Consider the following 23,450-nt stretch of genomic DNA (forward strand, 5'->3'; position numbering starts at 1 on the left):
CCTCGAAGACCCCAGCCCCAGCCCCCAGGTGAGCCCCGTGACTGGAGGGGGGTTTGCCTTGGCCTCAGACCGATTCGAGCGGACTGAGGGCAGGTGCCCTGTAGATGGGGAGTCCGGGCTGTAACCTAAGATGGAGGCCGGGACTGACGCGGACCCGAGCGGGGCTGGCGGGGCGGTCGGACAGGCCGCAGCTGGGCCAGGTGCCGTCAGGGAGGGGGCTAGAGACGGGTAGGGTGCAGGAATCGAGTGCAGCCCGGGGCCGGCACGGCGCCCCGAGGTAAGTGAAGGTACAGGAGTGCCACCCACGACGCCCGCAGGCCCCGACACTCCGGGGAGGCGCGCGAAGCCCCAGGGGAGCCCGCCTCAGGCCCCGCCCGGACAGCCAGGCCGGCCCGTAGGCCCGGGCCGTGAGCGGGCGCGCGGGGGAGGGGAGGGGGCCGCGGCGGCTGCTCCGCTGATTGGGCGGCGCGCTCGCGAGCCTGACTTCACCCGCCCTGAACCCCAAAGAGTGAGGCGAGGGAGCGCGCGCAGTGGGGGAAGGGGCGCGCGCGCACTCTAGGCCCTAGCCGCACGCGGACCAGCGCGAGGCGCTCGGTTGCACGCGCCGCGGCGGGGGCGCGCGCGGTGGGGGTGTGAGGAGGAGGAGGAGGCGGCGGAGGAATAGGCCGGGGAAGGTCGGGCTCGCTGCCTTCTCCCCAGAAGAGAGACGCGGGGGGAGGGGGGTGCGGCGAGCGGCTCCTCTCTCTCCCCTCTGCTCCGCTCGCACCCCAGTGTAATGAGGGTCACCCCCTCCCCCCCAGCCGGCCCGGGAGGGGGCACGGGGCACGGTAACTAGTGTGCTGGGCTGGGCGGCGGGCAAGCGCGAGGAGGACGAGGGAGGAGGAGGCCGGGCGGGGAAGATGGTGGTGGCTGTGAGGTGAGGGGAGCCGAGGGGGGCCAGGCGCGGCGCGGGGTTGTTGCCGGCGAGCTGCAGCCACAGGCCCCCTCCATCACTACCAGCAGGGCTCAGGCCTAGCTGGCCCGCTGCGCGAACTTCCTCCCGGCGCGGCCCCTGCCCGGCCGGGCGACCGCGCGCACCCCGGCCTCCGCCTCCCCGCAGGTAGCCGGCTGGGGGCGCGGGGCCGGGTGGCCTCCTGCAGCAAACTTTGCTTGCTGCTGAATATTGATGAGTACGTTCGACTCGGCCGGGAGGTGCCGCCGCGGCCGAGGGAGGGAACCTAGCCCGGGCAGGCGGTGTCGGCAGCAGCCATGTTTGTCAAGCTGTAGCAGCAGCTGCTGCCCAGAGTGGGCTTCGCCGGCTGCCTCTGTTTCTCCCCCTGCTGCGTCCCAGCCTCTGGCCCTAGCAGCTGCGGACCGAGCGGCCTGCACACGGGAAGGCGAGCGTCGGGGCTGCAGCCGTGTCGGCCGCCCAGCCTGCGGCCTTAACGCGGCTGCTGCGGAGGCTCCGGCGCCGGCCGGGCGCAGGGTGCAGCGCTATTGTGACCGCTGCGCCCGAGCGAGCCAGGAATGCCGAGGGGGTGGCCTTTTTGTGCAGCGACCAGGAGCCCCCCTCGAATCTCACAGCCTCCTCCCTTCCGGAGATCTGGCTGCTAGACTCTGGGTGCAAGTAGGGGGTACGCTCACTTTTCCAGCTTGAGGATTTGGGAATTTCGACTGCCAGAGAGATTTTAATTTTACTTTAGCCAGACAGCCCACTAGGCTGCAGTGCACAAAAAAGGGCCTGGTGTTTCCATGTGGCAAGCTCTGCCCTGCTTCTGGAAGATGGAGTTTGTAGAGGCTCACTGAGGCCATTTTTCCATCGTCAGCCACGGGAACTTTTTCCGCTCATGGAAGTGCAGCAGAAAGGCATCGAGGCCACTAGGCCTTGAGTGGCTGCCATTTTGAAGAGAGAAGCCAACTGATCCGTTAACTCGAATTAATTAGTATTTTTTTTGGATTTCAGGTTGATGCCAGCACAGGATGGATCAGACCTGTGAACTACCCAGAAGAAATTGTCTGCTGCCTTTTTCCAATCCAGTGAATTTAGATGCCCCAGAAGACAAGGATAGCCCTTTCGGTAATGGTCAATCCAATTTTTCTGAGCCACTTAATGGGTGTACTATGCAGTTACCGACTGCCAGTGGAACATCCCAAAATGCTTATGGACAAGATTCTCCATCTTGTTACATTCCACTGCGGAGACTACAGGATTTGGCCTCCATGATCAATGTAGAATATTTAAATGGGTCTGCTGATGGATCAGAATCCTTTCAAGACCCTGAAAAAAGTGATTCAAGAGCTCAGTCGCCAGTTGTTTGCACTTCCTTGAGTCCCGGTGGTCCAACAGCACTTCCTATGAAACAGGAACCCTCTTGTAATAACTCCCCTGAACTCCAGGTAAAAGTAACAAAGACTATCAAGAATGGTTTTCTGCACTTTGAGAATTTTACTTGTGTGGACGATGCAGATGTAGATTCTGAAATGGACCCAGAACAGCCAGTCACAGAGGATGAGAGTATAGAGGAGATCATTGAGGAAACTCAGACCAATGCCTCCTGCAATTATGAGCCTAAATCAGAGAATGGTGTAGAAGTGGCCGTGGGAAGTGACCAAGACAGCACATCAGAGAGTAGACCCGGTGCAGTCAAATCACCATTCTTGCCATTAGCTCCTCAAACTGAAACGCAGAAAAATAAGCAAAGAAATGAAGTGGACGGCAGCAGTGAAAATACAGCCCTTCTCCCTGCCCCCTTTTCACTAGGAGATACAAACGTTTCCGTAGAAGAGCAATTAAACTCAATAAATTTATCTTTTCAGGATGATCCAGAATCCAGTACCAGTACATTAGGAAACATGCTAGAATTACCTGGAACTTCATCATCATCTACTTCACAGGAGTTGCCATTTGTAAGCAGTTTTTGGTACAACTTAAATATATACATAAATGTATATATACAGGCAACTTAAAGAACTAATTGATATTTAATTGCTTATCAGTTTACAATTAAAAAGTTTTTTGGGGAAATTTTACATTGATTTTTAATTTCTTATCAGTTTGGTCATTTTCAGTTTTACTTTATTATTCCTGGCTGAATTGGAAACTTTTAAGCATCCAGAGTACAGTTTTCAAGATGGAGGTGGTGTATGTTTTTTAAACTTTAAAGAGTGGGCACTGGCCTGCAGGTTTTCTTAGTGAAAGTGAACAGATTTATTACTTGTTACTGTGTAAAGCGTGGCTTAGTTTTCTGAGGTTACCTCTTGAAGGTAGGAAGTGTATTTTACACAAACATTGTAAGATGAGAAAGGTTACATTCTTGAAAGTTAGTCATATTTAAGGCTGAATTTTCAGAATGACCTGTTGTGTACAGCAGCTTGTGCTTTTAAATAACTGGCACCATCAGAATTGATTTTGAATCTTAGTCTTTCATTTTGTAGTGTGTATATATGTGTGGTAATTTGTATACATAGAAAACCTAATTTGAGTTGTTATTTTTAATAGTGTTGGGCAGTCTTGTTAGAGGGTTGTCTTCTGTTTGAACTTACATAGCAGTTTTTGACTGTCTTTAGTTAGCGGCTTCATTCAGCCTCTTCCTCTAAAATCTGAAACTACTTGATAGTTCAAAGGTTCTTTTCAGCTTTAAGCATTTGATTCGAATCTGCTTTTTTTTTTTGAGAGCCAAAACATATCTGTGAGATACTATATTAAGTCTTTATTAGAAGAAAAAGAGTAGTATGTGGTGGTGGTTTTGAGGATATTAGCATTTACTTTACCATTTAGACCTGAATGTTCTTTGAAGTTAGAGAGGGAGAATGTGGGTGTGCTGCTTTTTTTCCTGTTGATTCATATTTTAAATATGCTTTAGTACTCCTTGGTTTCTTAGCTTGGTGATTGCAGGTTTAAGAAATTCATTGTAGGGGTCTCTTTTAGTCTCTGCTAGAGGTTGGTGTTATTAAGGTGGAAAGAATGTTTTGAAAATCAATTGGCAGTTTAGAGAACTCCTTTCTCTTGAGTTTACATTGAAACTTACTTTACATACATGTGCTTTTATCTTTGTTTTCACATGAAAATCTTGATCTAAGAATGGAAGCAGATGCTTCTCTAGGAGTGTACAAATAGAAATTTAAATCCACTCAGGTCAGGTTCTCATCACAGAAATGGCAGCATATTTGATTTGGTTAAAAATTGGAAAATAGGACTCTGGTTTGACTTCTAGTTTAGTAAATTTTAGGCCTAAGACCATGTCTTTCCAACCATTTGCAGTGTATCTGAGAGCTGGAGAATGAATAAAGATAACAAAAAGTTGGTGTCTTTAGCTTATTGTGTTGGAGAAGAGCACTGAAAGTCGTATCTGAAGGACTGCCAACAGAACAAACATATATGCTTTGGAAAAAGTACAAGCCAGATCTCTCTTAAAAAAAAAAGTATTGGAAAATAGGAGCTCTGGCAGCTTAGTGGTAAGTTGCACTATCAACTCAAAGGAATGTAGCTTGAATCCACAAGTTGCTCAGTGGAAGCAATGTGGGCAGTCTCCTCTTTAATGATTTACAGTCTCTGAAAACCAGCTGGAGGATCAGCTATGAGTTGGTATTAACTCAACAGCACATAACAGCAACAAACTGTAAGAAAATAAACTTCTGTTTAAAAGAATTAGAAAATATTAGTATTTCTTCTAGATGGTGTATTCACCTTCAATGGGAGTTACCAACTTCAAGTGCAGAAAAAAGTTTTCAGGAAGAAAATATAAAGTGCCAAAGACATCATGGACTTAAGTGTATTTTTTTCAGGACTTTTGTTTCAGGGTTGTAATTGAAACTCATTTTATTTACACCTTTTTTTATATTTTTTAACTGAAAACTTAAAGTGGAATATAAATTTAACTAAACAGCATAACTTGGGAAAGTTGTAGTTAAAAATAATTCTTTATTGTTGTTAAGGAGATCTACTATAATGGTGCATAATGTGTGAGACTGCTAACCTATAGGTTGATGGTTTGAATCTACCAGCTGCTTCCTGAAAGATGAGCAGTGGGCTCCTAAAGAGATTTACAGCCTCAGAAACCAAGTGGGGGGTCACCATGAGTTGCAGTGGTCAGCAGTGGCGTTATTATTAGATGTCACTTACTTGATTCTCTTTCAGTCAACTTATGTACACGAAGAGAAACACTGCACAGCCCTGTGCTTTCCTTATAGTTTTGCTATGTTTGAGCTCATTATTGCAGTTACTGTGTTACTCTCTGAGAGTCTTCCACTTTTGATGACCCTCTGCCAAGCATGATAACCTCCCCCAGGGAATGGTACCTTCTGTCAGACAACTTACCCATAGTAAGATGAAGTCTTCACTATTGGAATTTTTAAAGATTGACACAATGTTAATACACGCAAGACTTCATAGTTAATCCCAAAACCTAAACCCATTGCTACTCAGTTATTTCCACAGCTCCCCTAGAATAAAACTGTCCCATAAGATTTTAAACACTGTCTGTAAATATTAATGGAAACAGAAAGCCACATGTTTTGATTAGGAAGCTGCTGGTGTCTTGGAACCCTTTCTGTTGCTGCTGAGCACTTTAGCCATATATAAATTAGCTACTTTACAGTTGATACAAGTTCATAAATTCATTAACACAGTAGGAAAAGAGTACTAGTCTGGATTGGATTATTTGTTCAGGATTGGAAAGCTGCTCAGAAATTTTTGTGTAGATGTTGTAGGTTTGGTTTTTTCTGTAATATGATAGAATAAAATTTTTGGAGGTTTATTAATATTCTCTAGAATTAGAGAAGCACAAGTAATTTAAAAGTATATTGGCTGTTTTGTGTATCCACAGACTGTTGCCTTTCATGAATGAACAGTATCTTCAGTTTATCCTCATGTGCTCTTTATTTTCTCTGTGTGATGATATGAACAAATTATCATAGTTGGGGAGCCTCTGGTGAAGTAGTTCATAGGGAGTTGCACTACTAACCCAAAGGCTGCCTCTCTAGTGGTTTGAATCCATTAGTGGCTCCAAGAGAGAAAGATGGACCCTTGCCTCCTGTGCATTTCAAAGCCTGGACAACTTGCTGGAGTTTCTGATAGATATGAAAAGGAATCATTATTAGTTTAGGATCCTGATCTGATTCTTTGGTACTTAATTGGATTGACACTTTATAATTTCTTCGTAGTACTAAACCTGCATCTTTTTTTTTTAATTTTAAAATTATTTATTTTTATTTTATTTTATTATTTTTGTGTGAGTGTACTGTCAAATCAGATCTGACTGGTACAGGAGGAGATTGTCCCTCCTTCGCCTCTGGGATTGTAGTTGCAGCTCCTTGCCACCAGGCCACCAGAGCTCCCCAACCTGCATCTTTTTAAATAATAGGTATTTGATGAAATCTTAAGGTGGGTCTTAGTACCCTAAATTTCAAGCAGGAAGTAATTTATAGTTTATTAAGTGCTTGAATCTGGATTGTTTTATGCGATCTTAAAGTAAAAAACATACGCCATCCTTTAAGGCACTTGAAAATCACTGAAGACAAGACTGAATGAAATTCTGAAAGAATTATCTGTGTATTAGATTATCTTGACTTTTCTTGTGAACATTGAAGGTCACACTGACATTTCTTTTCCTGGGCTTGATGCAACTCCTCATCAGCTCCCTGCACTAATTTGCAGCAGTTATTTTGGTTCTTTACTCTTTCTCACTAGGCTTTTTTTTATGGAGAACTTAGACTATTTGGAGATTATCAGTTTTTTAGGAGGAAGGTAATGGTAGGATGATCTCATATGCATAGTGCACATTCTCATTGCCATTGAGTTTGTACCAACTCATAGCTAAACCTCCATTGGGTTTCTGAGGATGTTAGTAACACAGAAGAGCTGCTGATGGATTCAAATGGATAGAGAGGTGCAACTATAACATCCAAGCTCTTGACAAGGTGTACTTGTGGTCTGTTTTTATCTAAAGGAACAAAAATCAACAGCACTAAAAATGAATTTGCTTGTAACAGGGACTACAGTTTCACATGTAAATGGAGAGAAAAGGTTTACTTAGATTTTATATTGAAAGATGAAATTAAAAATTATAATAAAGTTTTCCTTAAAAATTTTGGTTATTGCACCTTTTTGTTATAAGGAATCAAATGAATATTTAGAAAGTTCAGATAAATTGTACAGTGTAGAGAGAACATTTATGGTCCAATTTATCATTATGATCATAATGTAAATTTTATAAAAATATTTAAGGTCATGTGTACACACTTTATAAGTAAACTAGTATAAAATAAAGATTATAAATAAAAAGTATATGAGGTCTTACTTAGTTTAGGATTCTCTTTAAAAATATTAATTGTAGAAGATATAAAATGTGTTCCAAAGAAGAGTATGGTGGGAATTCACGTAATTCCTCACTCAGCTTCCCCCATCATGCCACTCATAATTCTTTTTTTTTTAATAGTAAAATGAGGGTACACATCCTTTATTTTTTAAAATATTTTTTATTGTATATTGATTGCTTGCAAAGTTTATATGCATTTGTTCCACACTATCCTTCATTCACATTGTGTTTCATACAATTATTCCCATTCATTATGTTTTATAGAATCATCATTGAACTTTGCCCACCATTATCCTGTCTTCCCAGGTTCCCACCGAATCTTCCCCATTTCCTTTACCCTTCCCTCCCTCCACCTACTACTAAATTGTGCAGCCCTATGATTACCCCCCTTCTTGTCCTCTCTCCTCAGATCCCATCCCTTTCCTCTTTGGATCCCAATGCACATTTTCCTTGTTATCTATTTCTACAATAATGGTCTTACACAGTATTTATTCTTATGGAACTGAGTTCACTCAGCATAAAGCTCTCCCACGTCACGTAGTAATTTTTGAAATTGTTGCTCCTTACTCATATTTTTGATTCATGAATGTTTTCGAAATAATTTTTGAAGCTCCTTATCATTCTTGTCATTTTCTCTATTAGTTTGTCCTAGATCACCTTTTTCTTGTCTGTAATTAGAATGGTTCTTTTTCCATTTATTTTCAGATTTGCTTTATAATTGATGTGCATTGTAATAATAATTTGAGGCTGCTTTATTAGATGAAGAATGGACTATCCATGACATGAATGTTTGAATAGAGATTTTTGTAAACTGACCACTTTTTAAAAGGAAGGTTTTTTGCATTTTAAATATTTGTTACTCTGTATAGTCTTAAGGATTCAGAAAAATACCTGTGCAGTGGATGTTTGAGTCGTTAAGAAATTGACTATGTGTGGGGAAGAAATTGAGTAGAGAGGTGAATGAAATGTAGGGTACTCAGGATTTCAAGAAATTTGAATTTACCTTAGTTGTGTTTAATTAGCTGTAGAAGGATACTATATTTAGATGTGAATTAAATGAGTATGGTGTTTTCAGAGGATACTTGCTTTGGATTGGTTGAGTAGGAAGGGTGTAGTCAGATAATAAGGCTTTTGGGTTATGTGATAGGATTTAGGAGGAGCCCTGGAAGAACTTCAGCTAAGAAATAACAGTGATAAAATCGGTATTTGGGAATGTTTGTTTGGGAAGTTAAGAAACTGGTGTCTGTACTGGAAGGAAGGGAGGTAAATCCAAAAAATGTCAGAGTGAGAAAATTTTTTGTACCTTTTGGGATTGCTTGGATTGTACGCAAAAAAATTGGAAATTCAATTTGAGGAATGAAGAAAAGGAGAGGGTGATACCTAAGGGTTGTAGTGTTGATACCTGAGAGAAAAGATTCAAGTCTTCTCCACCTACGATCTCAGCAGTTCTGTTTTTATACTCCTCCCGTTCTCTTTGTTGATGTGTCTTATTTTCTTTGTATCATCCTCTCTCCATTGCATCACTCATTTTGCATAAAAGAAACAGGCTGACATCTTATTCTAGTGGAATCTTCTGTTTCAAAGCCCCTCAGAGTATATTCTCGTTTTCTGCTTAATTATTTTTTTTCCTTGTGTACTGTGGGATCTGACTGGCACAGGAGGAGATTGCCTCTCCTTCTCCAGCGGAGCATCTGGTGGATCTGAACTGCGTGCCTTCAGGATTGCAGCACAACTTCTTGCCACTAGGACACCAGTGCTCCCTCTGCTGAATTTCTTTTGATCAGGATTCTTATATGGACTGATTAAAATGATGAATCCTGATCAGCCTGTTATTTTACGCAAAAAAAAACAACGATGCAGTGGAGAGGATGAAATTTGAAGAAATTGATGATGCCCTTTTTAATTTTTAGATTAGGAAAGTAATAACTCCTTAGTGTTAAAAAACCCCATGAAAAATCTCTTTACTTACAGACATTTTTTTATATGTATATATGTTTATTTATATATATATAAATAAATATCTTTATTTTGATTCTTAATCACTCACAATAGAAGTTTTCTGTATGTATAAATTTAGTTTCATAGCATAGTTCACCTGATACATAGACTACTCTTGATTACTGATTTATAGTGGCCTTGTGTGACAGAACAACACAACTGGGTTTTCTTGGCTGTAATCTTTATGCAAGCAGTTTACCAGGCTTTTTTTTCCCTACAGAATCACTCAACAGGCTCATATTACCAACCTTTGGTTAGCAGCTAAGTACTAACTAGGACTACTCAGACAAGGCTACATGTGTAATGTTACTTATTAATAAGGAATTAGTGATACAAATGATAACTTCAATGAGTCATAAGGAATTAAGCTGCATGGTAAAGTCAGTCTCAAAAAGTTATATACTGTAAATTCCATTTATAATTTGTTATATAACTTATAAAATGGATACTTTTGAAATGAACAAAATTTTAAAAACAAAGGATAGCTTGGGGTACCGGACTTATTAATAGCAGATGGATGGGGCTATGAAAGTGCAACAGGAATAATTAGTGTCTCTACTGTGCTGGCAGATATACAAATCTGTAAAGGAAGTAATAATGTAAAAATGTGTGTATGTGTTCATATACATATAAGTTAAAATGAAACACTTAAGATTGTTGGATTCTATCAATGTCTGTATCCAGGTTTGATATGAGATATTTTTCTCAAATGTTACCATTAAGGGAAAACAGATAAAGTGTACAGGGAGCTCTATTGTTACAACTGCATGTGAAAATCCAGCGATGTCCTTTAAAATTTTAATAATAGAAAAAAAGAATGGAGGTTTGTCTTCGTGTTTATATGAAAAGACTTCCTTAACATGCTGACAAAGATACTGAATAAAGTCAGTATTTTAATAGTGTGCTATTATACCAGAAATATAATAAAGACCTTGATGCAGTGATTAAGCACTCAGTTGATCACTGAAAGGTTGGAAGTTTGAATGCACTCTACAGCTTCATAGCAGAAAGACTTGGTGATGTTTCTGTAAAGGTTTTAGTAAAGAAATCACTGTGGGGCAGTTTCACATGAGTTGTAGATAAGCATTTGTGAGATTGACTCTCATACTTTGGGCAAATTGTCAGGAGAGGCCAGTTTTTCTGAGAGGACATTATGCTTGGAAAGGTAGGAGGTCCATGAAAGAGGAAGACCTTCCATAGTGATTGCAGTAGTGGACTGCAGTGGAGATTGTGAGGATGCCACAATGTATGGAAGGGTTTCATGCTACTATACATAGGATTACTGGGAGTTGGAATTCTCTTGATGCTACTTGACTACAACAGCAACAATTCCCCTCTAGATTACGTGATATCTTCCTATCTTAATTTGCATTTCACTGATGACTAACAGTGGTGAACATTTTTTTGTATGTACACTTGTAATTTCTATATTCGTAAAAATCTTGTCCATTTTCTAATATTACTGAATTTTGAGAGCTCTAGTGGCTTAGGGCATTACTTGTGATGCTAATGTAAAGATGAGCAGTTTTAATCCACAAGCACCTCTAGAAGATAGACATTCTTCTATAAGATTTGTAGTCTCTGAAGCTTGATAGAGGATATCAGTTAATTAGAATCGACCTGATGGCAATCAGTTGGGTTTTTTTTGGTTTTTTTTTTTTTCTTGGTTCTCAGTTGGGTTTTTTAAACATTTTTTTTTTAAAGAATTTGTATTATTTTTGTGTGTGTGTACAGTCAAATGGGATCTGACTGGTACAGGAGATTGTCTCTCCTTTTCCAGCAGAGCATCTGCTGGATTCGAACTGCGAGCCTCTGGGATTGCAGTGCAGCTTGCCACTAGGCCACCAGAGTTTCCTGGCAGTGAGTTTTTATATTTTTAAGATGCTGTACATTAGTTTTAGGGAACTTCTGTGGAATAGTGGGTTAGGAGCCACTCAGCAGGTGGTTCACATCCGCCAGCATTCATCTTCCTTGGAAGAAAAGACAGGCAGTTTCTGTCTCCTCCAGTGCTGTTTATATCCTCTGAAAAATCCAATGGAATGTCAGCTCTGAGTCATTTCTGACTTGATGGCACACAGCATTTTTTGTAGTTGTTGTAATTAGGTGTTATCAAGCCTACTCCAACTCATGGCAGCATTGTGTACAGCACTGCCCCACCCTGTGCCATCATTCTATTTGAGCTCCTTGTTGCAACCTGTGTGTCAGTCCATGTCATTGAAAATCTTCCTCTTTTTTTGCTGACCACCTACTTTACCAAGAATGTTGTCCTTCTCTAGGGACTGGTCTGTCCTGCTAAGTGTTAAAAGTATGTGAGAAGCCATCTTGGCAACCCTGATTCTAAGGAGTACTCTGGCTGGACTTCCAAGACATGATCTAGTTAATATTCTTTGCTAATACCATAATTTAAAGGCATTCATTTTTCTATCTTCCTTCTTCATTGTCCAGCTTTTGCAAGCTTATGAAAACATCATGACTTCATCAGGTGCACCTCAGTCTTTAACTTTTTTACACTTTAAAGAGGCACCATGGTAATTAAGTGCTCAGCTATTAACTGAAATGTCACTATTTCAAACCCACTGCCCACTTCTTGGGAGAAAGATGAGGCCATCTATTTCTGTACAGATTAAAGCTTTGGATATTCAATAGAGTGGTTCTGCTCTGTCACCCAGCTTAAGAGCAGTGATGTTTTTAGAAGTTGAGGTGGGTTGAAATACGTTTTGCAGGAGATTTGTCCATTGGAATATGTTTATTTTCTTGACAGGCTTCTCATGGATACTGTGTATTCAAGTAAAATGAAACTGACAGATGTCTGATGGTTCTTTCTTTTTAATAGCTTAATAGAAAGCAAGTAGATGTTTAAATATTGCTTTCTCTTGGGTGGTAGAGAATCAGTAATGTCATACTTGTGATTTGCCTTTAATAAATGGGGACAGATTTTCATTTTTGTTTACCATATTAAATGAGATTATGAATACTTCTGAAGGGTTTTTTTTTTTTTTAACTCTCTAGTGACCTTACATAAAATATCAGAATGATCTATTAGAGACTGAAAAGGAAAAAAAAATAAAGACTGCCAGAAGGTTAGAATTTTTTTCTGGAGAAAGAACAATTATATTTACACATTAGATTAAATTAAAAATAATTACTGGTTATATGATAGTCCCTCATATACTAGGAAGATCCTAAAGGTAGTCTTTTTGTAAATTATGAGCATATATTCCCCATGTCCTCTCTAATTTCTCTTGATGCTGTAATTGGATCTGTTGGGACTCCCTGGTGAAAGTAGACAAAGTGAAGGTTAGAGCTTTGCCCAATGAAAATAACAGACGTCAGTATCATACTAATTGACATCAGAATTTTACGTCTAAAGACATGTAACATTGTTCAATTGAAAATGCATTGAATCCCTTTTTATAATTGTTGTATCTAGGAACAACATATCCATCATTATCTGTAAAGAATTGCAGAATTGGTTGAGAGATAATAAAGTTCTGCATTTTAACTGGCTTTAAACAGTAGAGCTTTGGGGCATAATGTTACAATGTAGATAATTAAACTTTTGAAATCAGTTATTTGGGGAAGTAGATACTATAGCTGTAAAAAAAAAGTCTTGATTAAGTACTTTATCAGTTTCATAGTAATAGCTGTGAAATTCTTAAGGATAAATGCTAGTAGTGGAATTAAGGGTTATAGTATTTTGTGACTCTTGATATACCAACTTTCATAAGTCTTTTCAAAATGATTATCCATTTTGCACAATTGTAAACTGGCATATACTTCAAAAGTAGAATAGTATTAGATGTTCATAGGTATTTTCTAAAGATTTTTTTTTAATTAAATGAGTATATAACCAAAAGAAGGATTGATGTCTTTGAATTGACACTCTATCATGGATTTTCAAAAGAAGAACAGAGGTCTCAGAAGAAGTACACCCAAGAATCCTCCTTAGAAAAAAGAATGAAGACTTTCCTTAGAGGGCATCATGCTTAGTGAAACAGGATCAATGGGAAAAAAAGGAAGACCCTTGACAAGACATATTGACACAGTGGCTGTAGTAGTGGCTTTGAGAGCAGCAAATAGTCTAAGGATGGCACAGGATGTGTTCCATTTCACCCTGTGAACGCATAGTGTTACTAGGAATCAGCACCACCACCACTACCAACATAAATATTGCGAGGTATTCAACTTTATTTTAAGGACTTCTCCAAAGTATTGAAGAGCAGTGGTGTCACTGTGGGGACTAAGGTGTGCCTGATACATGCCATGGTCTTTGCAGTCACTTAACTATACGTTAGAGCTGGACAGTGACTAGGGAGGATAGAAGGAGAATTGATGCCTTTGAACTCTGGTGCTGGAGAAGAGTATTGAATATACTATGGACTGTTAAGAAAATGAACAGGTTCAACCTGGAGAGGGTTAAACAAGGCTGCTCCTTAGAGGCAAGGATTCTGAAGCTTTGTCTGACATACTATGGATATGTTGCAAGGAGGGACCAGTCCTTGGAGAAGGACAACATGCTTGGTAGGGTGGAGGGACAGTGCAGGAGAGGAAGACTCTATATGAGGTGGATTGATTCAGTGACTGGGGTAGTCGGGGTGTGTGTGTTGGAGACAGTGCGATTGGTACAGGACAGAGCAGGGTTTAGGGCTGTTGTACATAGGGTCACTATGAGTCACAGGTGGCTCCATGGCACATAACAATAACAACATTGTTGAAAATAATTTTCTGTTTTGTTTGTAGTTTATAATTTCCTGTGACCATTTTGTCTATATCGTTTGCTAATTGTATATTTTAGAAATGAATCTCATTGTACATAAATACTGTTTTTCTATTATCATTTTACTTTTTCTTAATGTTTTGGTAGTTGTAAAGTAGAAGTTTCATGTGTTATAGTCAGATCTGTTTTTTAGGGTAATCTCTCACTGGTTCAAGTTTCTGTTTATTGTAGTTAGGTGCTTCTGTGTTGTCTTCTACTGATAACCACCCTGTGTATAGTAGCATGAAGCCCTGCCCGATCCTGCACCATCCTCACAATCTCTGGTCTGCCATTGTTTCAGTTCATCAGTTCAGAGTCTTTCTCTTTTTTGCTGACCTTTCACCAAACATGAAAATAATTGAAGAGATTTTGCTATAGGCTTGTTGATTTTGTAGTATTTTAGTACTATGCCTTACTCTGATAAACAATTTTTATATAGTGTAGTCAGTATTATTATTGAGGACAAAATGTCTTAACTGTGGAAGAGATGGCTCTCCTGGTACTCTCTATTCTCCATAATAGATTACCCCAAAATATACAGTTGAAAACGATAAATAATTGTCATACATAAAATAAGGGATCGAGACTTGGTTTAGGTGGTTCTGGTTTAGAGTCTCTTGAGGTTGTTGTCAAGATAATTGTCCAGGGTTTTGTTTGTAGGAGGATCTCAGTTCTTTGCAATGTAGGCCTATCCATAGGGCTCTTCAGAATATGGTAGTCCCAGAATGAATAGTTGGAGAAAGAGGGAAATCCGATCAAGCAGAAAATTGAGTACTTTTTATGAAGTTTTTCATATGTTACACAGATTAATCCTGATGCACTGTGGGAAGAAACTACATCAGAACCGAATGTGATGAGTTTGGGTTATTTATCATGGTGGTCATTGTACCAAGAAATTAATAATTTATCAAAGGAGAAGGTATACAAAATAGATTAATTAACCAGTTTGTGCTTTTAAGCAGAGCTAGTGAACCTGGTTTTTAACTGAATGGTTTGGAGTTTATTTTTTTATTTTTAATTGGTTTGCATATACCTGAATGGATTTTTGAAAAAAAATATTCATATGACTAAAAAATATGAATAATCAATGACAGCACATCCTGGACTCTCGTTCTAGGTTAACTTATAGGCCACTATTTTTTGTATGACAAAGATAAATAATTTATTTTGCTTTTTTCATTGTTTTTGAAACCTTTACATTTTTTTTTTTTTTGAAACCTTTACATTTTAAAGCATCCACTGCCATTCCCTTGATAGTGATTCATAGTAGTCCTCTATCATTAAGAATTTTAACAAGACTGCCTACCTTGCACCTTTGGAGCCACAAATCAGTTTGAACTGTAGGAGAGAGAATTTTGGTTAGCAGTGCAACATGCTATAGTTTATGTCTCCGGGCTTCTTTTTAAAAACATAATTTTAATTTTTATTTTTCTCTTGGATAGTGTTCTGTTATACAAGTACAGGCCTTTTTTGTCTTAGTAAAAGGTAATAGCCATACATTTATGCATTTTATTTTGTGTATGTAAAGAACTCTTTAAGATGGATTTCTACCACTGGAATTAATTGGGGAAGAATTACATAATTTTATGAATTGCCAAGTTTTTCACTAATTGGAATATATTTTTTTATATATGTATTTATAAACTAACGAGTATGCCAGTTTCATTGATAAGAATAATGATTTCTTAGAGGAGAGAAAGGAATAATTTGAATAGTCTATACTTTTTTTAACTTCTAAGCTATTTTTTTAGGTAGCTCAGGTGGCCTAGTGGCAAGAAGCCTTGCTGCAATCCCAAAGGCAAGTGGTTTGGGCAGTCTTCTCCCCTGTGATTAACTGCCTATGAAAACCTGCTAGAGGATCAGTTATGGGTAGGTTCCAGCTCTACAGTACTCAGCAACAAGAAGCTATAGTTGATGTTACTGAAGCATGGACAAGTAGTATCCTACATTTATGATTTTATATATTAATTTTTCAGTATATCAGTTTATATAAATTAATAAAACTTAAAAATATATAATAAAAACTAAAACGTGCTTTTGTAATTAGTAGTGGATATATTTTTTAATAAAGCTGTAAGTCACATCATAAAAGTCACTCAGAATATAGTGTTTTTAATGTATTTACCGATGTGTGTTTTTGTCCCCGTTGTCAAATATAGAACATTTTTATTTATCACCTCAGCAAGAAACCCTGTATCTCATCTCTTCTCTAAATCCTGGCATCTATGACTGTTTTTTCTGGTTTGCCTATTCTGGGTAGTTATATAAATAGAATCATACACTATGTGGCCTTTTATACCTGGTTTTTCCTTATCAAGTTCATTCATATCATAGTGTGTATAAGTACTTCATTGCCGAAATACGATCCAATTATAAAAAGAGGCAGGTCTTCTGTAGACTATAGCCTAATAAGAGAATGCTGGTGGCCTAGTGCAAGGAGTTGTGCTTCCAACCCACAGTCAGGCATTTGAATCCTCCAGCTGCTAGGGCAGAAAAGATGAGCAGTCTCCTCCTGTGTGTTTGACAGCCTCTGAAAACTTGGAGGGTCAACTGTGTGTTGGCTTGTCTAGTAGCAGTGAGTGAATGACTGTTGAGCCAGCTATGTAAATAGCAACCCTATCCTATGGACAATGGAACTGAAACCCCTGCTCTGTCCTGTGCCATCCTCATTATCTCTGATGTACGTGAGCCCATTGTTACAGTCACTGTCAGATTCTACACCTTTCCTAGTGTAATATCTTTTTTTAAGGATTGAGCCCTCCTAACATCATACTCAAAATCTGTGAGACAGTTTCACCATCCTTGTTTCTATGGAGTACACTGATTGCACTTTCTTCAAGATAGGTATGTTTGTTCTGGAGTACACTGGTTGCACTTTCTTTAAGATAGAGTTGTTTGTTCTGGAGTACACTGGTTGCACTTTCTTCCAGATAAATTTGTTTGTTCTTTTGGCAGTCCATGGGATATTCCGTACTCTTCTCCAACACAATTCAAAGGCATTATTCTCTTAGTCATTGTCCATTTTTCAGATGCATAGCAAGTAATTGGACAGACCATGCTTTGGATCAGGTGTATCTTAGTCTTGAAAATGACATCATTGCTCTTTAACAATTTGGAGAAATCCTTGACAGCAGATTTTTTTAGTGCAACACATCTTTTGATGTTGTGACTGCAAATAGTAGGTATGAAGTGGTAAGTTATTGTGGGTTTGGTTTGCATTTTCCCTGGTGACTAAAGAAACCGCTGATTTTGTACATGCAGTTGGGCTGCTAACTGCAAATTTAAGCAGTTTGAATCCACCATTTGCTCTGTGAAAGAAAGATGGACAGTCTTTTCCTAGGAAGATTTGTAGGTTTTGAAATTTGATGCCACCATTGGTTGAATGTTCATGGCATTTGGTTTTTTAAAATGAGTAATGAGAGGAGCCCTCCTTCATGTGCCAGACAGCTAACTGAAAGGTTTGCAGTTCAAACCTACCAGTTTCAGGTGACGTTCTGTGCATGAAGGATATATAGTCTTTTTCAGAAAAAGTTTTCACCCTCGGAAACAATGAAGGAGAGTTGCTGTGAGTTAAATTTGCTGCAGTACCAGTGGGTGGGTAGTTTGATACCTATCACTACCTTAACAGTGTTGTCTTTGAAATACATTTCCATTGATTTAAATCTTACTTAATGTCCTTGAACAGTGTTAGAGAGTCTACAATGTACAACTCTCTGCAAAAGATAAAATCCCTTTTTTTGATAGTATTTTTGTTAGTTCCGTTGAGTGTGATCCATAGAGACCCTGTGAATAATGGATCTGAGCCCTGTCCTATCCTGTGCTATCCTCACAACTCTTGACACACTAGAGCTCATTGCAGCAGTCACTGTGTCAAACCATCTGGTCAAAGTTCTTCCTCTCTCTCCTTCGCTGACTCTCCACCTTTCCAAACATCAGGTATCTCTCCAAGGAATAGTCACTTCTAGCAACATGCTGGAAGTCTGAGGGGAAGTCTCATCATTTTTGCCTCCAAAGAGCACCCGGGGTGCATCCTGTCCAAGACGTTCTTTTGTCAGTCCATGGGATGTTTAATTCTCTTCTCCAACAGCACAGCTCCAAGGCATCAATGATTCTTCCATCATTGGTATTCACTCTCCAGCTCGCAGATGCACAGCAAGTGATCAGAAAGACTATGGCCTGAATCAGATGCACCTTAGTCCTCAAACTGACATCATTAGTTCTCAATAATTTGGAGAGGTCTATAACTGCAGATTCTCCCAGTACAGTATGTGTTCAGATTTCCTGACTTCTTGTAACAGTGGTGTTAATTGTGGATCCAAGTAGAATGAAGTTGTTGTTAATTTCAGTCTTTCTCCATCCATGATGATTTTGCCTATTGGTAACCCTGTGAAACATCTCTTGTCTGTCAGTTTCCTATAGTGAGATAACTTGTAGGGTACTGTGACATTGAAACCTGTGCCACTGGTATATCAAATGCCACAAGGGTTAACCCATGATGGACAGGTTTTAATAAAGCTCCCAGATTAAGACAGATTAGGAAGCAGGATTGGCCATCCACTTCTTAAATAACTGTCCTTTGAAAACCCTATGAACAGTAGAGGAACTTGAATGGTTATAGTAATAGTAGTATTAGAAATAGAATTGTTAATTTCTATTTGGATTCTTTACTGCTGGTGCCTACAAATACAAATGGATTTTGTATATGAATTTTAAATCTTGTAATCGTGCTGAGTTTGTGTATTCTAATAGATTTTCAGAAATGGATGTCTTAACCATTTTTTACATCATAAGATTATATCATCTGCAGGTAGAAATGGCTTTAATATTTCTTTGGGGTGTGAATATTTATTTATTTATTTATAAAAGAATTATTGGTTCATTCTTTTCTTGTGAAGATGCTCTAGTGATAGTCAATAGCTTGTTATACTGCAAACCAAAAGCCGAGTGTCTCCAGTGGTTCAAATCCATTAGCTGCTTGAGGGAGAAAGCTGGTTAGCCTTGAAAACCTAAGGGAGGGATGCTGTGAATCAATTAACTCAGTAGTAATGAGGTTCTTGGAGTTTCTTATGATGGCTTTAGTATTGATATCAGGACAGTACTTCACTTTAGTTATTTGTACTTAATAATAGCAGTTATTCCTGAATTACTAAATTCCAAGTGATTGTGGCAAGTACATTTTATTTTTTTTGTGGTTTTTGTTTGTTTGTTTGTTTGTTTGTGTGTGCATGTGTGTACTGTCAAATCAGATCTGACTGGTACAGGAGGAGATTGTCCCTCCTTCTCCAGCAGAGCATCTGATTCAAACCTCTCACCTCTGGGATTGCAGTGCAGCTTCTTGCCACTAGGCCACCAGAGCTCACTGGCAAGTACATTTTGTGGTGACATTAACTTGGACATTGCATTCATTCATTCCTCCTTCATTTATGTCGTTGAGTTGCCTACTATGTGTCAGGCACTGGAAAAGCAGCAATATGGTAATAAATGAGTATGTAATAATGGACTGATGTAGGATTTTTCGGGTGGAAGTAGCTGCTGCACAGGAATGAAAAGGAGTGTAAGAAGACTGATTAGGCTCCTATTTGAGATCTAGGGGTAGGCATGGCCTAGATTGTTCTCTTTTTTTATTTTAGCTATTTTAAAATTGTGATTTGAGTGAAAGTTTACAAAGCATGTTGTCTTTTAGTCAATCTTTAATGCAGTTTGTTTGGTAGTATTATAAAACCCAGTGTCTGATTGTCCAATCACTCCATATGTTTTTCTCTTCACCCATAATTATTGTTAATTTTCTACTTACCCCATCCCCTTATTTATTTTTTGTTTAAATGAGTGAACACACATGCACACTTTACCTTTTTTAAAAAAAAAATAACAAAACCATTTAGTCTTAGTATGAACTTTTATTTTTAAGTTTTTTTATTGTATTTAAAGTGTTTTGGATTGCTTACAAAGTTTGTATACATTGTGCTTCACACTGTCCTTCATTCACACAGCTTTTCATACAATCATTCTGATTCTTTATATTTTATAACATTAATCAACATTGAACTATACTTACCATTACCCTGTCTTTCCATAGCCCATTTCCTTTACCCACCCCTCCTCCCACCCATCAAATTGTGCAAGCCTATGATTTCACCCTGCGCATACTTACCACCCTGTACCTTGTCTCCCCTCCTCACCCACCTGTCCCTCTTCCTCCCCTCCTTGGATCCTTATATAAGTTTTACTAGTTATCTTTCTATTTCCACAATAATGGTCTCATACAGTATTTGTCCTTATGGGGCTGAGGTCATTCACTCAGCATAATGCTCTCCAGTCCTTCCCAGGTTATGTAGTAGTTTTTAAAATCATTGTTCCTGAGGGCTTCATATATTCCATTGTGTGACTGCATCACAGTTTCTCAATCCATTTGATTGTTGTTGGGCATTCGGGCTGTTTCCATCTTGTTGCAATGATGAAACTGCTATGAGTATTGGTGTACAAATCTTCGTTGTGAGTCTTAATTTTCTCGAGATATATTCTGAGCAGTGAAATGGCTCGATCATCATGGAATTTCTTTGTTCAGCTTTTTGAGGACATGGCAGACTGCCTTCCGAGTGGTTGTACCATTTTATAATCCCATCAGCAGTGTATGAGAGTTCCTATCTCTGCATCCTCTCCAACATATTGCTTGCTATCCTGTTAAGCTTTGCTACTGTTACTGTGGTGAGATGATATCTCATTGTGATTTTGATTTGTCATTGCCTGTGATCTTGAGCATTTCTTCATGTATCTTTTGCCCATTTGAATGTCTATGAAACATTGTTCCATGTCTCTTGCCCATTTTGTAATTGAATTATTGGTCTTTTTCTTGTGGAGGCCATGTAGGATTCTGTAAACTTTTGTTAAACTTGTTTGAGATGGTATTGCCAAATTTTTTTTTCTAGTAATTAGGTTTTATTTTCTCCTTATTGGAAAAAATTCTTTATATACAGAAGGATTTACTCTTTAGAAGGTCCCATTCATCAGTTTTATACTCTCCTGGTTGTGTATTTCTGGTTGTATTTGTCAGCCTTTTTATACCGTAGGCTAGGCCGTCTAAGCTTGGACCTACTTTGTCTCTTATGATCTGTATGGTTTTTGGCTTTACCTCTACGTCTCTGATCCTACCTTAAGTAGATTTTTGTGTATGGTGAAAGGTGTGCAAACTTTGATTTTTTTTTTTTTTTTAAATTTTTGTGTGTGAGTGTACCATCAAATCGGATCTGACCGGTACAGGAGGAGATTGTCCCTCCTTTTCCCGGCAGAGCATCTGGTGGATTCGAACCGTGTGCCTCTGGGATTGTAGTTGCAGCTCCTTGCCACTAGACCACCAGAGCTCCCCGTGATTTTTTTTTTAATTTAGTTTTGTTTCCTTTTCCAATTTTGGTGCCCACTCACTAGGCTGAAAAAAAAAACAAACCAAGAAAACAGATTAAATGATATTTTAAGGAGTTCTGAGATGTTTTGCAAAGTATTCATTAAAATTACTTAAAATTGACCATTATTATGTTTATATGAAACTCAGATATTATAATGTATAACATGTTGACCTGGTAAAAGAAAAGTCCTTGGTTAAGATCCACTAGCTGCTTCAGGGAAGAAAGCCCATTGCTCCTGTAAAAGTGTATGGCCTTGGGTCCTCATTGGAGGGTTGCTGTGAGTAGTTGACCACAGTGAATGTGTTCATAAAATGAACTGTGATTTTGGAGAAGAGTACTCAATATCCTATGGACTGACAAAGGAACAAATAGATCTTGGAGAAGGTACAACCAGAGTGCTTCTTATTGGGAAAGATGATAAAGCTCCATCTCACATACTTTGGGCATGTTGATAGGTGAGGCTGTTCCTTGGAGAGAGACATCATGCTTGGAAAGGTGTAGGGTCAGTGAAGGGAAGGAAGACCCTCAACCAGGTAGATTGACACAGTGACTTCAGCAGTGGACTTGAGTATGTTAAAAATTATGAGATTGGCACAGGATAAGACATTGACTGTTGTTTATAAGGTCACTAATGAGTCATATTCTGCACTTAACAATGGTGACAGAATTTAGTTAACAATTATTATCTTATTTAGTTAACAATTATTATCTTAAACACAGTTGACAAATAGTGACAAAATGATTGTCTTCATATAGAAAGAGAGTTTGGCATTGTAAGAAGAATGCTGGCTTTAGGTCTTCATATGAGTCTGGGTTTGATGCGTGCGATTGCCAGTGGACAGACAACGGACCTCTCAAACTCAGTTTGTTAATCTAGAAAATATTTTTTTGAAAATGAACTCCTAGCACAATGTGTGACATAAAAGATAAGTATTTTTTACTGTCATAGTTAACATAGTAAATGTCATACACTAGGCATCCATGCTCTTTACTAAGCATTTAGTGAATGCTATTTATTTAATCCTGAGAGCAACCTCCTTAACACATTGCTGCAAATGACGGTAATACATGGTGTGGGGGGTGGGGGGCGGAATGTGTTTCTAAGCACGGTTGTCAATTTAAAGTGTGTGGCAACATGTTAACTGTTAGGCATTGAACATTATTTCAGATTACAGATTGAACAATTGAAGCTAAAAGATTAAGTGGTAAGTAGCCCAACTGATGGCCATCAGACATTAGAGCAGTTACTATCTGCTGTTGGAAAGAACACTACTAAGAACACTGCTGGTTTTTGTTTCTTGGGTTTATTTTAAATGTATATTTAGATGTCTCTTGTAATTCAAATTTCCGATTTAGTGCCATTGAGCTATTCTGAATTTATAGATACTTGATAGGACAGAGTTAGACCTGCCTCAAGGTTGTAAATCTTTACTGAAGCAGACTGCTACAGCTTTTCCTCCAGAGTGACTGTTAGGTTTGGACCATTCTCCTTTTTGTTAGTAACTGACTGCTTTAACTACTGTGTTACCAGGGCTTTTTGTAAATGGAATGTTAGAATAATAGATAAGCAGATTTTTAACTACGTCTCTTGAAGCTACATGTAAATTTGGCCTCAGAACAGATAGAAGAACATGTCATTTTCAAATCTCTTTCCTCCTGTGCTCCAAACTCAAATAAAACTTCTATAGGATTAGCATTCATTTTCCCCTTTTAAATTTTGTTTTATACTGGATTAATTACAAATAACCACAGTGTGTGACTTTCTACAAAGTTAATGAAATGTTCCTCCAGTTTATCATACCAGAAATGACAATTTCATTCAAAATAATTACCTTGAGGCCTACATACTTAAATTAAAAGTTGCCACTTAACCATTTTAAATTATACAATTAAGTGCTTTCTAGTACATTCATGGTGTTGTGCAACAATCACCATTGTCTTAATTCTGGAACATTTTCATCATCCACAAAAAGAAAATTTCCCATTTTCCAGTCTTGCTAA

General features: G+C 38.9%; 1 protein-coding gene across 2 annotated transcripts in view; it reads left to right on the top strand.

Moving 5' to 3' along the window:
- Positions 1 to 1,959: 1,959 nt before the first annotated feature.
- Positions 1,960 to 23,450, top strand: part of NSD1 (nuclear receptor binding SET domain protein 1) — a 197,182-nt gene continuing 175,691 nt past the window's right edge. Inside the window, exons 1-2 of one of the 2 annotated variants that reach the window (XM_006884390.1) lie at positions 2,027 to 2,056; positions 2,797 to 2,886. In XM_006884390.1, coding sequence (XP_006884452.1) covers positions 2,027 to 2,056; positions 2,797 to 2,886 — 120 coding nt within the window. Of the gene's footprint in view, positions 2,887 to 23,450 lie in introns of both variants that reach the window. The other variant, XM_006884391.1, reaches the window with a different exon arrangement.

The sequence above is a fragment of the Elephantulus edwardii genome, unplaced genomic scaffold (assembly GCF_000299155.1).
Source record: "Elephantulus edwardii isolate Elephantulus edwardi_28Jun2011 unplaced genomic scaffold, EleEdw1.0 scaffold00033, whole genome shotgun sequence".
Taxonomy (NCBI): Eukaryota; Metazoa; Chordata; class Mammalia; order Macroscelidea; family Macroscelididae; genus Elephantulus; species Elephantulus edwardii.